The sequence below is a fragment of the Dipodomys merriami genome, unplaced genomic scaffold (genome assembly GCF_024711535.1).
Source record: "Dipodomys merriami isolate MVZ:Mamm:240054 unplaced genomic scaffold, mDipMer1.0.p SCAF_25, whole genome shotgun sequence".
Classification (NCBI taxonomy): domain Eukaryota; kingdom Metazoa; phylum Chordata; class Mammalia; order Rodentia; family Heteromyidae; genus Dipodomys; species Dipodomys merriami.
In genome coordinates, this window is record NW_027203937.1 from 22,499,315 (window position 1) to 22,517,666 (window position 18,352).

Here is an 18,352-nt window from a genome sequence, read left to right on the forward strand (position 1 = left end):
ATAATTCAATCACATTGGTACTTCTGGCTCATATTGCCTGGGCAAATGGAATCCCATCCAGAAAACAACTGTTTACGCCTAAATCTTTGAGTATTTTCTCTATGTTTTCCTGTAGTACTTTCAAAGTTTTAAGCCTTACATTAGATCTTTGACCCATTTCAAATCAATTTTTACAAGGTAACCAGTAGAAGTTTACTTTCCCTCCTCTACATGCAGGCATTCAGTATTCCCAGCAGCATTTTTTGAAGACATGGATGTTTATCTAATGTATATTTTGAGGTACTTTTTCAAAGATCAAATGGCTGTATCCATGTGGGTTGAATTCTAGATCTTTTATACCAGTACAATGCTGGTTTTGTTACTATGCCTTTGTAGCATAAAAATCAGGTATCTAAAATCAGGCATTGTGATACCTCTAGCACACCTAGATAGCCCAGGCTGACCTCAAATTAAAATCCTCCTGCCTCAGACTGGAGAATCCTGGATGGTATGTTCCACCATTCCTGTCTGGGTTTATCTAACTCTGGCTACATATTCCAATTTTGCACTAAGCCATACAATAATGATTCATTGTACATATTCAATTAACAATAATAAGTAATATTTGTGTTGATTTATATTTACAATGTCATTCTACCACAAAATTGCTACTATTTCTTATATAAATGGTGTTAAATACCTAATTCTAACATGAATTGTGGGATTTTTTCACATATCTACGTAATTTGTAGACCTAAGCCACATTAAGTAGCACTTACTACTTCCCTCTGGCAGTGCCTTGATCTGTCACTCCCAATGTATCCTTTGTCTTCTCTATTTAAGCATCCTCACTATGGCATCTTTAGTTACACTGTGGCAGAGTTAGAGGATGCAAGCTTCAGCTCCCCCTGTAAGGAAAAACTTGCTGCAGTTACTAAGATGTGGTTATTTGACTGCTGTTAGCTCCTTCATCATGAGCCTTGTCTTTTCAAATGAGGTGTCACTGTCTTCTTGGAAAAGATCAAGCATTTCTGACCCATGTACAGTGTCCCTAATAAATACTACAGAAGTCCTTGTTGGGCTGGGGGAAGACAATTCCAGGCCTGCTTGGTCCTCACCTCACTGATTCAGTCCTTTTAATTAATGCTCAAGTGTTTACACTCCTAACTGCATCTCAGTGCTGGCTTCCTAGAAACCCCAGCTAGCATGGATGGCACTCAAGACAGTCAGTGGAAACAAGTATACAGTAAGATAGGAGGCTGGATTATTTAGAAACCTACTGGCTAGTAAGAACTATCTACATACATTCCTCAATAGTCTATGAGAGCTACAAGGAAATAGGATGCAAACATACTTGAAATAAGAGCAAGAGAAACACAGTTTTGCATTATAATCTGAATGAAATACAGAATACAGTTCGCTTGGGCTCCCCCAAAATAAATACATTTTTTGAACTTTGCTGAAGCATATTTTCTCTGCGGAAATAAAAATATCATCACTTTGCCAGTGTCTTGGAGTTCTAGCTTTAAGGGAGGCTCAATGAGCCTTCCAATCTCTCCAAAATAATCAGAAACATTATGAACAGTGATTCTTCAATAGTTACTAGAATACAATAAGCACAAAATTATTTAACCCATCAAGACCTTGAAGAAAATTTCACAAAAAATAAAATCATCATATATAAGAACATGTAGTCATAGGTATTTATTGAATCATTATCTTAATGACAATGCTCTAGTAATGAAACAGATGTCCTTAATAGATAAATAGATGAATACATTTGAATCATATATTGTAGAAACATATATATATATATATATATATATCTTTTTAAAATAATTACAGTAAGCCAAGCATCAGTGGCTCATGCCTATAAGCCTAGCTACTCAGGAGGCTGAGGTTTGATTGCAATTTGAAGACAGCCCTGGAAGGAAAGTCCTTGAGACATTTATTTCCAACTAAGTTAAAAAGAAAAAACAAAAGCTGGAAGTAAATTTGTGGCTTAAATGGTACAGCACTAGCTTTGAGTAAAAAAGAAAAAAGGTCAGGGATAGCACCCATACCCTAAGTTCAAGCCCCAGAACACACACACACACACACACACACACACACACACACACACACAGAGAGAGAGATTAAAGTAGTAACAGAGAAATTATGTATATGTTTTCAAACTTGTTCAAGCCAAGAAATTAAACATGCCCTTACCCAAGAAATCTAATCTGTCTTCATCATTTAGTCAATTCATTATAGGGCTCAGCCGAGCATTATCCCAACATCATAGTCTCTCACAAGTCAGATGTGTGGAAAGCCACTTTCTTTCTCCACAATTTCATAAAAGCCTTTTTCATCTCACTGTTTCTCAGGCTGTAGATAAGTGGATTCAGCAGAGGTGTGAGCAAGGTGTAAGCCAGCGAGATCAGCTTCTTGGTGTCTGGCGAATAGCTGGATTTGGGTTGTAGATAAGTCATGCTGGCCGTGCCATAGAAGAGAGTGACAGACGTGAGATGGGAGGCACAGGTGGAAAAGGCCTTCTGCCTCCCAGTGGTCGACGGCATCTTCAGGATGGCAAAGAGGATTCGAATGTAAGACAAGAGAATCAGCAGGAAGGGCACCATGACAATCAAAATGGTGCCTGTGAAGGCATAGATTTCAAACAAGAAGATGTCTGCACACACCAGCTTCAGCACTGGGGGGGTCTCACAAAACAGATGGTTAATTTCATTGGGCCCACAAAAGGGAAAACTAAATACCCAGGTGGTCTGCACAGTTGCCACAGTGAGCCCTGAGAACCACGAGAATATCACTAACTTCACAAAAACCCTTCTGTTCATAATCACCGGGTAGGTCAGAGGATGGCAGATGGCAGCATATCGATCAGAAGCCATTGCCCCCAAGAGAAAACATTCAGTCCCTCCAAAAAGAAGAATGCAATACATCTGCACAAAACAGCCCCCAAAAGAGATGGTCGCTTTCTCATTGGATAAGATCACCAGCATTTCAGGCATGACAGCTGCGCTGAAACCCAGTTCCACCATGGATAAGTTCTGCAGGAACAGGTACATGGGGATGTGGAGGCTCTGGTCCAGGCAGATGACAACGATGATGGTGACATTTCCCACCAAGATCACCAGATAAATCACCAAGAAAGCCCAGAACATCTGCTCTTGGAGTTGAGGAAAGTTAGAAAAGCCCAACAGGATGAATTCGACCACAAAGCTTTCATTTTGATTTCTCATCTCAGTAGCAAGATCTTCTCTTGTTCTGAGGGACAAAGTATAATGAAGAATTAAGTCACATCCAGGAGCTGAAAGATTGAGTCTGAAATAATTGGCAGAGGATATAATGGTATGTTGCTTATTCCAACAGAAATTGAGATTGGCAGGCTGGGAAGGTGGCTTGCCTTGCATGCCTGAGGCCCTGGGTTCAATTCCTCAGCACCACATAAGCACAAAGAAAAAAGCCAGAAGTGGTGCTGTGGCTCAAGTGGTATAGCACTAGCCTTGAGCTGAAGAGCTGAGAGACAGTGCCCAGGACCAGAGTTCAGGCCCCCCAACTGACAAAAAGGAAAAAGAAAAAGAAATGGAGATTGGCAATTTTGAACAATGGCTAATAACCTGTAACAGTGAATCCAGAAAATACAACTGAAGTGAGTAATCTTAACTCTGAACTGTTGTTTTAAAGCTTACAATTGGTAACAGCACATATTTTCTTGCATGCTTTTGATAGGTAGTGAAAAATTACTTAAAACAGGCTAGAGATGTGGTTCAAGCAGTAGTTTCTGCTTAGCAACCTAAAAGCCCTGAGTTCCAATCCCAGTACCAAAGCAAGCAAGCAAAATTAATTAAACTTATTCTTAAAACACACAAAAAAACAATGCAATTTGCCCATCACAAGCATACATGCATCTACATTCCTTTTTTTTCCAGTACTAGGACTTGAACTCTAAACCTGGGCACTGATCCTGAGTTTTTTCACTCAAGGTTATCACTTGAGCCACAGCTCCACTTCCAGCCTTTTGTGGTCAATTGGAGATATGCATCAAAGACTGCTGCCAGGGCTGGCTTCAAACCACATCCTCAGATCTCAGCCTCCTGAGTAACTAGGATTACAGGCGTGACAGACCAGCACCTGGCTACTCTTTTTTATTTTACTCATATTTGAATTTAACATAAAGGGTTTGTTTTTTTTGGGGGGGGGGTCCAGTCGTAGGGCCTGAACTCTGGGCCTAGGCACTGTCCCTCAGCTCTTCAGCTCAAGGCTAGCGCTCTACCACTTGAGCCATAATGCCACTTCCGGCTTTTTTCTTTTTGCTTATGTGGTGCTAAGGAATCAAACCCAGGGCCTCAGGCATGCAAGGCAAGCGCTCTACCACTGAGCCACCTTCCCAGCCCCAAATGAAGGGTTTAAATTGGGTAAATTACCAACACAACACAGAAAAAAATTAAAACTAATGGTAATTCACAGTTTAAACACATTTTGTTTACAATTTATTATAATGCTAAAATATAATACGTGTTTATAGTATTTAGTTAAACATGAAAAATAAAAACCATTTATAGGTTGAGAGACAGACACATATTTTTAAGTTGAATTGTAAATGTACTTATCTTAGATGGCTTCAAGCATATTGATTTCTAGTCAGGCTCTGCCTGACCAATTATACTGAAATTTGCCTCAGTGAGAAGTGTTAGAGGTCTAGTCTCCATCTCCCATCCCTGTGTTTATAAACTTGCTTTTAGTGCTATAGAAAATACCACTTAGAGATATTCTGAACCTGAGACTTAATACCTTTTTCTCCCTCCTTGTCCCCTAACACACACACACAAACATGAGGAAGCTCATTAGCCCTTTACTTAGTCAATGAACACTGATTCAGCACTTCTGTACTCTTACAGAAAAACTGAGACATACATTCAACACAGAGGTCAGAGGTCATCTAACCACACTGCACACAACATCACAACACAACTCCTACTTTCTCTTCTACCTATCACTGTCTAACTCCCACCTTTCCACCTCTGTATTTCATCATAGCACTCATCCCCACCTACTGAAACACACATGTATTTGAGATTTCATGCTTAGTACCTAACTCCCTCTTCTAGGACATAAAATACAGGAGGACAAGAACTTTGTTCCTTTTTTATGCATTCTTGGTTTCAAAAAGAAGTAACGCTTGGCTTATTAGATGATAAACCAATATACAATAAACAGATGGAGGAATAATTATTAAAAATTAATCCCAGGAAGTGGAATATGTAAACATACACAGGATTATTTTTACATGTACATGATGTATTAACTAAAGTATGATATATGCAGAGGATAATTCCAACTAACTTACCGTCTAAAACAATGACTACTGAGAAGCTGGTACTTGAGAAGTGAGCAGATGGCGATGAGCTCAAGGGGAAGGGGAGCACACAAATGATCAGAGGAAGGGTGGGAAAATGTAGTCATAATATTCAGTGTATGTATGTGAAAATGGAACTAGGAAAATTGACAGGTTGGGTGAGGTTGGGAGAAAAGGGGAAGAATGATGAAAGGAATGACATTAATCAAGATGCATTGTATTCATAAGCTGACATGTTGATTGGAACCTCTTTGTACAACTACTTAAAGATACCAAAATACTATGAAATTTGTGGGCAAATGGGGGGTGGCGGTGAAGAGACTGGGGGAAAGCAAGGAATGGGTGATATTGTCAAAAAGAATGGTACTCATTATCGGACTTATGAAACCTCTCTGTACAACACCTGAATAATAATAAAATTATATTTTAAAAATAACAAAATAATTTAAAAATAATCCAGACTTTACTCTTACAGAATATTGTGTCTGGTGGAAAATTAAGTCTAAGATAAGAGAACAGAGATGATCTGTATTTAATGCTGGCTTTCTTAGTTTAAAGCAGCCTTGTGGGTTTGGAAATACCACTGCGTTTGAGAGACAGTTTTTGTTGTTATTGTAAAAGTGATGTGCAGAGGAGTTACAGTTACAGAAATCAGCTAACAAGGACATTTCTTTTTGGACAGTGTCACCCCTTCCCTTGCTCTCTCCTAGTTTTTCCCTCCCATCTCAACCACCACCAGTTGTATAGTTCATTTTCAACACAGTGTGTAGTGAGTGTCACTGCTGCACTGTTCATCCTTGGGTCCGCCATCTCTGTGTTCCCCTCTTTACCCTCCCCAAAACAGATAAACTTACAAACAAAACAAAAGGTACAGGAAACAAAAGCATAAAGGAGAAAAAATAACAAAACAACAAGAAAACCCTATTTCTTGGAGTTCATTTAGATCAAGATGGTTTTATATGACCATATGCACATAGCTATTGAGCCTTTGTGATCCTCTCCTAAGAATATCCTCTCCTTTGGTCTCACTATGTGAATGTAGGAGACACTCATGACTCTGCCATGGCCACAAAGACTGACACTCTGCTCCTCCCTGCACTCAGCTCAGGTTCTCCAGCTGTCTGATATATCCCTAAGCACCCCTTTGAGCTCTGACTTAGGTGTTTTCTCTGATTTGCCGAAAGGAAACTGCAGGCCGCAAAACCTCCATTTCATTCAGAAGGGAGGCTAGAATAGCAGCAGCTAGGTACTTAGGAGACACACATGCTGCTTCCTGAATCTCTTTGAGCCAGCCTGTCCCACAGAGAGCTGACCATTTTTCCTCCCAACCCAATTGCCCTTCCAGAGCCCCTCTAAGGCAAGCTCTACATTCTCTAGATTCCCCCAGGATAATGTTCCCTATTACTAGCATCCCCCTCACTAGCAGTGTCTATAAGTCTTTAGAACCTGGAACCCCTCTAGCCTCAGCATTGACACTGATACTGTCCAGGCTATGGCTGTCTTCCCTTCCTGTGCCTTCACTTCCTCTGGCTTTCCTTGTTTTGTAGCTTCTCTTCCAACCTGTACTTCATACCAGCAGCAAAATAACCTCCTCCTGCCTCCCAAATCTTCAGGTCTCCCCTGATCCATAAAATAAAATGCTTTCTTCTCAGGCTAGCATGGAAGGAAAACCACTGTGTAACAACTGTCTTAGAAATTGAAATGAGGAAAAGATTACTTCTAAATAGACATCACAGAGCCAGGCACTGGTGCCTCACACCTGTAATCCTAGCTACTCAGAAGGCTGAGATCTGAGGATCACGGTTCAAAGCCAACCCGGGTAGGAGTCCGTGAGACTCTTATCTCCAATAAACCACTAGAAAACCAGAAGTGGTGCTGTGGCTCAAGCAGTAGAGCGCTCGCCTTGAACTGAAGAGCGCAGGGACAGTGCCCAAGCTCAGAGTTCAAGCCCCTCCACCAACCAGATAAATAAATAAATAAATAAAGCACAAGAAAGACATGTGAGAAAGGGCGAACAAATGCAGCAGTGGTACTCACTAGACACTATGTTGAAGATGAACTATTCAACTGGTAGGTGGAGACTGGAGGGAAAAACTGAGAAAGAGCAAGGGAAGAAATGACATTGTTCATAAAGAAATGTAATCTTTACCTGACTTATGTAACAGCAACACCTCTGAATATGCCCTTTATAATAACAATAAAAAAGAAAGACACATGAATAGCCAAAGCTATTCATAATAAATAATAGAGACCAACTAGTTTTTGTGCAAGGCTTTGAAAAAGAAGCCAGAGGACTGAAGCAGCCTGAAAACCTGCCATGTCTTGTGTCCTGATCAGTAGGACATTAGCAGCAAGAAATTATATTACTTGACTTTCTGAAATGTGACTGCGATATATTAAAAACCAAATATCTATATTAACTTCAATAATATATTTGGGGATGTCAAAACATGCCCTAAAATAGGCAAAATTATCTCTGCTGTGTAAGGACTATTTTAAATAGACAAAATAATATATTCAATTTCAAAAACTGTAAAATCAAGTAAGCTCATTAAAAACAAAAACAAAATTTAGAGGATCTGATTTTAAAATATACAAACTTCAGGGCATTCATAAGGTAAAATTATTTGTGGGTAGAGGGGGCTTGGTTCTAAATTAGTGCCTTCACAAAGAATGAAAGAAAAACTGAACCTGAATGTCTGCTTATGTTATCTTTTCCCTTTAACACAAAATGACCTAACATAAATTGGGCTATATAATTCACTAACATGATCTACTGGCTTCAGCATTAACTTTCTTTACAGCCTAGGCAAACAATTCTCTCCTCTGGGTTTCATATTTTTACAAGATTGGCTTTATTTCTGACCACCTTCCTCCTGCCCCTTGTTCAAGCTACCCTGTAACTCTAATTCTTATTCAAACTTTTATGTGACTGTGAATGGCAGAGCAACTGACTTTCTCACATGAGAAGAGTAGTCACTTAATATGATTTTCAGTAAAAAGAATCATAAATTCACACGTAAGCATAATCTTTATTTCCTTACCTATTGACTGTCCCTGATTTTCACCTCATTTGATGAGATGTTTCACCTCTTTAGTTCAAAAAAAGAATCCCATCAACACAATTGAGTGATTGAGTGCATTGATTTTATAACATTGTCTAACCTGGGAAAAGCCCTCTCTGGAGAGTGTTCATCCCATTTATACAGACTTTCCTCTATGGAGTTGACGAAGCTCAAACACACAAACTTGGAACAGCCACTTCTCCAAGTGCCTACTGGGAATAATAAACATGTCTTCCCACAAGTGATTCAATTCCACCATGACTTCCCCCATTAAGAAAATGAACACAGAGAAGGAATGGATGTTGGTAAGTTGGCACAAGGAAGAAGGAAAACGGGAATGCAGGCCCAGGGATCTAGATAAGGACCTGATTGGATGGACCTGATCACAATGGTAGGTATTATGGCCAGTAGACAAAAATTACTTTGTGGGAAGCTTAGACAAAAAAAATGTTTTTCATATAAATTCACAGTTGAAGCTTTCTAACTTAATGTCCAAACATCTATGCAACTATATGACTTTGAATGAGCCAAGCAACTTCTCTAGCTCTCTTATTTTTTGGTAAAATAAAGATAGAGTTTGTATAAGAGTCAAGAGGCTCAGAGTTTAGTTTAAACATTAGATTCAAACCATCAATGCTACCATTGGCTAATTCCCAGCAAGAGAACAGAGATTGATAAATATCCAGGCTTGGCTTTATCCAATCCTCAGATGTTATGGTGAAGATCTGACTTATTTTCTCCATTTCTCATCCTAAAGTAGGTTCCATTCTCCATCCAGTGGCTTCTAAAAATACTTAAGGTTATATTCTCTCTAACTGTGTCTAGTGAGGAATGTAGTGTTCATCCTGAGAAAAGGAATTTTCATTTGTAAAACATAATAATAATTCGAAGACTTTTTCCTTTATTCTTTACTATGGTAGGATCATTTGCCCATCCATGGACCAAAACTGTGACTGTCAATGGAATGCAATAAACTATCTTATATGTAATTTTGCTGGTATCTACCCCAAACTGGATATGGCTTCAATCCCAGCTATCCACAATACATACCTTCAGATGTTTGTTGTTGTTGATGATGATGTTGTTTTGGTTTAGTTTGCTTTGGATTTAGTTTATCTTTAGTGGCACTGAGGTTTGAACTCAGGCTCTCATCCAGAAGGCAGGCACTCCAAGGGCAGAAGTGCAGCCACATTGCCAGCCCTTTTTCTTTCATTGATATTCCTAAAAGGCTGCATGTTTTCAAAAAAAAATAATGCAGAAAGATCATTTTTTTAAGAAATGGTGAAGGAAAAACTAGATATCTATGAAAAAGAATAAAATTGGACACTTAGCATTCACCAACACAAAACTTAAATGTAAGGCCTGAAACCAAAACATAAAAATCCTAGAAGAAAATATGAGGAAAAACTCTCTGACATTGGAGGTTACAATAGGTTTGGATAGTACAATAAAAGCAAAAGTTGACATGTGGTACAAGATCGGGGGGAGGGGGAAAGCTTCTACATAGCAAAGGAAACAACAAAAACAAATGACAAGTACTCTACACTGGAGCCATTTCCTCCATCCCAACTTCATTTTTTAATTAGCTAAAGTTCAAACTTTATTTGTATTTCCTCCATTACTTTTAGAGAAACTTAAGGTTTAGGAAAAATCTGAGAAAACAATACTTCATTATGTACATTGAAATATTGTTAAGAAAAAAATAAATATCAAGAATCTAGAACTTGAAGTATAGGGGGAAGGAGGGGCTTAAGGCCAAGGGGAGAAATAGAAAAATGAAGAGCAGAAGAGAATGCAGTCATAATAGTATTATAGAGTGTGAGAATGGAACTAAGAAGATTGAGGGGATGAGTGTGTTGGAAAGGATGTGGGAGAAGGGTGGAAGAGGTGACTTTGATAAAGATGCATTACACTCATGAACTGGCATATAGAATTATAACTCCTTTGTACAAATACTTAAAGACAATGAAATTATAATTTAAAATTGTTGTTATGAGACAAAGCTCATACTAAATGTCCTCACCACAAAGAAAGGTAAAGACCATGTCTATTACCTTGATTGTGGTTTTATATGTGTGTGTGTGTGTGTGTGTGTGTCCAAATTCATTGAAGTGTATACATAAAATATATTGCTATTTATCCATTGTGCCTCAATAAAGCTGTAATTTTCAAAGGGAAATGAAGAAAGTTCCTATCTACTCTATAACATCACTTCTGTATCAATCTTTTCTATTGTTAATGTCTTATGTTATTATGGTTCATCTGTTTTCAGTTCAGGACTCAATATTGATAGAGTATTATGAATTATCTTTGCATTAAGTTTCATACTTTGTATTTTAGAGTTCTATAGGTTTTGGCAAATGCAACTGGATTCATTATGATCATGTCATCACAAAAGTTTCACTGCACTCAAAGCTCCTGTGCTGCACCTACTCATCCTCTTCCCTTAGATCATAAATACGTCAGCCACTGAACTTTTTACTGTCTCCATGGCTTAAGCATTTGCATGATGTCATATATTTGGAACTGTACAATATCTGGCCTTTCAGAATGGCTTTTATTTTACTTAGCAATTGCATGTGCGCCCATACCTATTTCTTTTCCTGTCTTAAAAGTTAAAAATGTTAAAAAAAAAAAAAAAAAAAAGGAAGGCCACGGAATGAAGGTGTGGAGCCAGGGGAACTCTAATTAATTGCTGGTAAAAATGCAAGATAGATAGCACGGACCCTTTGGAAAGCAGTTCGGCAGATTCTTACAAAGCTAAACATAGTCTTACCACATATGTGATCCAGATAATTACTTACATGAGTTTGGGAACTTATATCTATACAATGATATTTCTAACAGCTCTATTCATAATTACCAGATATTGGAAGAAACCAAGATGCTTTTCAACAGGTGACTGGATAAACAAACTGTTGGAATACCTATGCAATGACTATTATTCAGTGATTAAAATATGGGAGTAAACTACAGGGCTGCAGCCCAAAAGCAGAGCTTCTCAGCAGGGGAGCAACCATGGGAAAAAAGCACTGGATGATCATTCCAAATGTACTCAAAGGTCTAGAAATTATAAATGAGGCAAAATTAATTAAACAGTTTCTTTCTGGACCACAACAGAAAGAGTAGCAGTGGAACATGAGAGGAGCTTATGAGCACCAAGCCAGGAAAGTCAAAAGTCCATCAGAAGAAAGGGTGAACAAATGCAGCTGTGGTACCCACTAAATATGATATTGATAATGAACTATACAACTTGTGAGTGAAGGCAAGAAGGGAAAACATCAAGGACATCAAGGAAAGGGATGACATTGTCCAAAAAGAGATGTATCTGGTACTTGACTTATATAACTGTAATCCCTCTGTGCATTACCTTTATAATAACAATAAAAATAAAATAAAAATAAAGAGAGGAAGACAAAGTATTCTGGGTAAAGGTAGCAGCATTTACAACAGCCTAGGAACCAAAGGGAGCCCAGCATGTCAGCATAACTGTGAGCAGTATGCAAGGCAGGGACTTGGGAAGAAACAGGCTAAAAAGGTAAACAAAGTTAATTCATTCAAAGTCTCACAGCAAAACCCTAAGTTGTGGGCTGGGAAGGTGGCTCAGTGGTAGAGTGCTTCCCTTGCATGCATGAGGCCCTGGGTTCAATTCCGCAGTACCACATAAACAGAAAAAGCCAGAAGTGGCACTGTGGCTCAAGTGGTAAAGTGCTACCCTTGAGCTGAAGAGCTGAAGGACAGCGCCCAGGCCCAGAGTTCAAGCTCCACAACTGACAAAAACAAAAACAAAAAAAACCCTTAGTTGTAAAGTTTACTCTTAGAGTAATAAAAAAGTTGAATTGAAAAGGAAACAGTTCATAATAAATATACAACAGTTAGTATTCATAATATATTAAGAGTATCTGAATTCAAAAAGAATGAATAGATTGTTTATGAAAAAGGAAATACAGGATTGAATTGAGGCTGTACAACTCTATAAATGTGCTAAAAGTCACTGAATTGTAAAGTTATTAAAACAAGTATCATTTAAGGTTTCTATGTAACTCAACAAACATTTTTTTGTAATTTTTAAGCCATCAGAAAAAGAAGATGAAGGAACAGAGCACATTACAGAGACTTGGGAAGATTTGCAAGACACCAATATTCCAAAGGAAAATTACCTCTTTAAGGGCCGACAACCCTCTCTCAGCTCCCAATGAAGTCACCAAAAGGTGTCACTGGTAAAAGAAGAACCCAGAAGGTCCTTAGTCTCTATGAAAAGAAATTCCAGGGCATATGCACTGAGTTGTTAGAGCTCAATCAAGCAGTCAAGTACACAGAGCTCTCAGATCTGAGGAACTTCTCAAGGCTGTAGAAGATTCAATGTGTTAAATGTTACATACATAATTGTGGAGGTTTTGAAGAAATGGAAAGGCTTTTCCTGGAAGGGACTAGATAGGGAGACTATGTTTCAAGGTCATTTGGAACCAAGATGGGGAATTTGTGAGGCAGTGCATGTAATTAATGCTAATTAAGTCTCTCTTGCCAATATTTTACAGATATTTTCTGCAGAAATGGAACGAAAGGGGATTCACAGAAAAGCAGGATGTGAGCAGAATTTAGGATTGAAGTGAGGAACTGAAAGTTCTAGCTTACTCCTTGTGGGTGTTGGGGCCTAAGTGTATCTCTCTTCCTAAGACTCAGGCCCTCTTCCTCATTTGTGGAAAGCTGTCTTTTTGCTGTTCTGTGGAAGAAAGAGTGAGGGGCTTTCTGGAGTTTCTTTTATAAGAACTCTAATCCTGTTTAACTTATTACCTCCTAAGGTCTGTGTCCAACTATCATCCATTATTTTGGAGATTAAAATTTCAAACACATCAATTTGGGGGCAGAAAGAACACAAACACGCAGACCATAGGAACAGACTCCATTTGAAATACACCATGGGTCAGTGGGTGTTTACAGACATAGACAGGGTAGTGTCTGTGGACAGAAAATCACTAAGAGGAAAAAGCAGGAATCATGAAGATTCTAGCTAAACCGAATTGATAGAATTTGTGTTGAAGGCAGGCTAGAGTGATCAGACATCCACTAGGAAACCCTAGGAAATGAGGAACTGGATTATACATGAAGTGTGAGCAGATATAGAGTGGGGAAGGTCTACAAATAAATTTAAGAGGATTCTAGTCACACTAGTCTCAAAAAACAATGAGGCTGCCAGGTGCCAGTGGCTCACGCTTCTAATCCTAGCTACTCAGGAGCCTAAGATCTGAGGATTGTGGTTCAAAGCCAGCCTGGGCAGAAAAGTCCCTGAGACTCTGATCTCCAATTAACCACCAGAAAACTGGAAGTGGCACTGTGGCTCAAGTGGTAGAGCGCTAGCCTTGAGCTGAAGAGCTGAGGGACAGCGCTCAGGCCCAGAGTTCAGGGCCCAGGACCAACAAAAAAAAAAAAAAATGAGGACAAATTAAGAAAAAGACTTATAGGGGCTTGGAAGGTGGCTCAGTGGTAGAGCGCTTGCCTTGCATGCATGAGGCCCTGGGTTCGATTCCTCAAGTGGTACTGTGGCTCAAGTGGTAGAGCGCTAGCCTTGAGCTGAAGAGCTGAGGGACAGCGCCCAGGCCCAGAGTTCAGGCCCCACGACCGGACCAAAAAAAAAAAAAAGAAAAAGACTTATAGAGCCTGGGATAAATTTTGGTTAAGGAGAGATCATTAAATCTTATATTTCTCCAGCATTATTTTTCTGAGAGAGGGAGAGGGAGGAAAAGAGAATGAGAGAATTAGTCAAGAAAAATGTCCCAGACGCTTCAGGAGGAAAATGAATCAGACAGGTACAGAAGTATACAGTGTAATCTCAGCACTGGAGAGACAAGGGTAGGAGGATTGTGAGTTTGAAGAAAATAAAGAAGCAAGAGAACATGAAAAAGGGAAAGGTAAAAGAAGAGGAGTTGGAGGAAATACAATGGGCAGCAGAGTCTATCAGCCATGGGTTCTAATTTTAAGAAGACAAACACAGCACCCTTCTTAAAGAAAAACAAAAAAGATGAGGCCCACCACGCTCATGGAAAAGCAGATTTATTTGACACTGCTGGAACAGAGACCATAGATGTGAAGGAACTAGAGGCGGCAATGAGGGTTCTGGGCTTTGAACCAAGGAAAGGGAGAAAAACAAGAAGAATGACAATTAAGTGCAATTGATAAGGAAGGGATGAGAATTAATGAGTTTCAGTTGACTTTTTGACTATGGTAACTCAGAAATAGTGAAAAGATGCAAAAGAAGGAACTCTGGAAGCTTTCTATCTCTTCAATGATGATGAAACTGGGAAGATACCATTCAAACATCTGAGGGGTGTGGCCAAGAGGTAGGGCACAAAGTTGACTGCTGAATCACTACAGAAGCTGACTGCTGAAGCTCATGAAGATGGAAATGGAGAAGCCAGTGAACAGGGAGTTTCTGCGAGTCATGAAGACCAGATTCCATCCACACCAGTGTCTTCTTTTCTACTGTAAGCAAGGTTTAGAGCCTGCCATTGTGTGAAATCTGGCTTTTGAAAGTACAATCCACCCACCTCTTCCAGACCTTCCCCCCTATCCATATAACTAGGGGAGGATGATCTTGAATCTATTTTAGACCTGAAGTGTTCTTTGAGAGTAAAATTCTTTTTCAAATGGCCTGATGATGAATCCTCAAAAGCAGAATGGGCATACACTAAAGTGGAACAGAGGATCTTCAAGTCTGAACATAGCCATTTCATCTCACTCTGGTCATTCATTGCACACAGAGGCAAACACTGAGCAACTTCTTAAATGAGTGCTTATACCCCATCACCATAAACATCAGTTGGTACCTGGGTACAGTTTTCTCTTTTATGCAACGCAGTGAACTCTTGCTCTGCCATTTGGCATGTGTTAGTGTGATTTGTTTTGTTTTAAACATAAAAGAATTCTAACTTTGGGGTGAAGAAAAGTATGGAATTATCGAAGTATAGTCTCTGACCTTCCAGGAATCCTTAGCCAACGTTTATGTAAAAGGAGGCACCCAGTGTCTCCTAGAACATTTACTGTGATTGGGTAAGAGATTTTAGTAATGAATAGATACCTATTGTTGCTTTCAATCAAAAATATATGAGATCATTTCCCAGGTAGGGACTAGCCGAAACCTTAAGCAATGAGGTCAGAAGTAATCCTCAGGAGTTTCTCTCTCTCTCTCTCTCTCTCTCTCTCTCTCTCTCTCTCTCTCTCTCTCTCTCTCTCTCTCTCTCTCTCTCTCTCTCTCTCTCTCTCTCTCTCTCTCAAAAGAGACCCACCACCCCACCCCACCCCCCTGCAAGCAGACTGGACCTGCTTAGGAGGGCGACTTGCGGCTCTGCTTTGTGAGGCTCTCCGAGCACAAGCATGCCACGCTGGGGTCCGCGCACCGCAGGCTGCGACCTGTACAGTGCCTATGATTATACAATACCACCTGCGGAGAAAGCCCTTGTGAAGACGGACATTCAGATAGCTCTTCCTTCTGGGTGCTATGGAAGAGTAGCTCCTCGTTCTGGCTTGGCTGCAAAACACTTCATTGATGTAGGAGCTGGTGTCATAGATGAAGATTATAGGGGAAATGTTGGTGTTATATTGCTCAATTTTGGCAAAGAGAAGTTTGAAGTGAAAAAGGGTGATCGAATTGCTCAGCTCATTCGTGAGCAGATTTTTTTATCCAGAAATTGAAGAAGTTCAAGTCTTGGATGATACTGAAAGGGGTTCAGGAGGTTTTGGTTCTACTGAAAGAATTAAAATTTGGGCCAAGAATAGAAAATGAAAAGGCATACTTTTTATTAAAAATAGTAGGTTTTGTGTCAAGTGTTTTTGGTGTTGTGCACCATAGTAAACTTAATAGTTTTAACTTGTAAAAAAAATAGTTTATTTTCTTAATGATAGAAGGAAAGTTTACTTCTGTCAGGATTATATGGAAACTTATTTTGTGTTTCTGCAATTGGTAGTATGAAAAATCTATCTGCTTTGTGAATACGTGGCAAGTTTTAAAAAATCAGATGTACAATTTAATTCAATATAGGGTATCTCTTTGGTTCTGCTTTAAAAAAAAAAAGTAATCCTCAGGAATAAGGTTGAGAGCATTCAAATATGACCTTAAAATAGCTCCTTATTAAACCCTACTTCAAAGAGCAGACAAAAATCTTAGCTTTCAGATTGGCATGGTAGAAAAATGAAAGCATTCTGTATTTCAGAATGGAAGATTTAGGTGTGGCAATGCCTGGATGTGGCTAGGATGAAATTCTGTGCCTGGTTTTCTGTTCTGTTCTTTGGGTGCTGTGAGCTTGATACCAGTTTTAGCCATGTCTGTTTATACACTGATGTGAGAAGTTAAATGATAGAGACAGACAGACAGACAGATATGACAGGGAGATATGACAGACAGATATAGCAGCCTGCACTAAAAACTTTACATTAAAGCTTCAGAATAGCTGGACAACAACCCAGCCACATTGGGTTTTTTTTTTTTCTTTGTGTATCAGTCTGACTTAATGTCCACCTGGCCACTTACTCCCATTCTAACAACCACATCCCAGAAGGGATTGGATCATGAAGCCCTTCCCGGGCTGGGAAGGTGGCTCAGTGGTAGAGTGCTTGCCTTGCATGCATGAGGCCCTGGGTTCGATTCCTCAGCACCACATAAGCAAAAAGAAAAAAGCCAGAAGTGGCTCTGTGGCTGAAGTAGTAGAGCGCTAGCCTTGACCGGAAGAGCTGAGGGACAACGCCCAGGCCCAGATTTCAGGCCCCATGAACAGACCCAAAAAAAGAAAGAAAGAAAAAGAAAACAGGTCCAACCTCAAAGTTGCCACCTACTTACTGACCTAAAATTGATATTCTTTTTTTTGGCAACCCTTTCCTGCACATTCCCAAGAATAGTCAGAAGTATTCAACCTGACTTCTTCAGAGACTCAACAGTTTATAGGTTCTACAAGAGGTCACTTTCCTTCTAAAAGTCCAAAGTAAGAAAGAGAAGCTGAAGGATTTCAGAAATAAATAGAATCACAACAGCAAATGTCTTCTTTCCTAAGGCTTGTGGCTGCTTCCCATTTCTACATTATCTCTTCTACTTAAGGTCACTAGAATTAACAAATACAAATACAAGATGTTCAGTTACATTTGTGTTTTAGATGAACAACAAATCATTGTGTTTCTGTGTATGTGCCAATACAGCACTCAACCAGCTGAGTCACACCTCCAGTACAGTATTTTGCTGGTTAATTGGAGATAGAGTTTCTCAGCCTTTTTTTTAAACCTAGATTGGCTTCAAATTAGAATCCTCAGATCTCAGCCTCTTGAATAGCTACAATTATAGGCATAAGCCACTGGCACCTGGCCAACAAATCATTTTTATTATGAACATATTACGTGGATGGGAGGGAAGTTTACAGTTTCTCAGGAGTTTACGAACACCTGTGTTTTTCTGACAACCTTCCTCTTCCTGCCACTCTGGAAAGTCTTTCCTAAGGGTTCCCACAATAGTTCCCTAGGGACAGAGATTGTCCCACGCCAGCCTTCTTTCTCCCATGGCACTTTCACTAGTGCCTAGAGGAGGGCTAAGTGAGCACAGAGTGGGCACAGCCTCTCTGCATCTGGAATCACTATTTCCTCTACATATCAGGCTCTGTAGTCTGATTTGACCCATATTTCAGTTTGTAAAAATGATCCATTATCTCTTCTTTTTCCTCCTTTCTACTCCCTCCCCCATACCTCCCTGAACCATAATTCATCACATACTTATATCAGGGTGAAAAGACATCCCAAGTTGATGGATCAAGGATGAGTTGCCTTGAATTCAGACCTCTGGGAATGTCCGAAAGACTGATGGAGTTGGTATGTGGGGGAACACCTTGTGGAAAGTTCTAACAGCAATAAAAATGTGTGTGAAGCAAAAGAATGTTTTTGGCCTTTCTTTGGGACCCAAAGAACCCACACTCGGCTG

At 39.5% G+C, this 18,352-nt stretch overlaps 2 protein-coding genes across 2 annotated transcripts; one reads left to right on the plus strand and one right to left on the minus strand.

Moving 5' to 3' along the window:
• Window positions 1-2,267: 2,267 nt before the first annotated feature.
• Window positions 2,268-3,218, minus strand: LOC138836643 (olfactory receptor 10A3-like). The gene has a single exon (XM_070035399.1). It carries the CDS (start codon window positions 3,216-3,218, stop codon window positions 2,268-2,270), a length of 951 nt encoding a protein of 316 aa, XP_069891500.1.
• Window positions 3,219-15,771: 12,553 nt separating this feature from the next.
• Window positions 15,772-16,089, plus strand: LOC138836644 (deoxyuridine 5'-triphosphate nucleotidohydrolase, mitochondrial-like). The gene has a single exon (XM_070035400.1). The coding sequence runs from the start codon at window positions 15,772-15,774 to the stop codon at window positions 16,087-16,089; it is 318 nt and encodes a 105-aa protein (XP_069891501.1).
• Window positions 16,090-18,352: the final 2,263 nt, after the last annotated feature.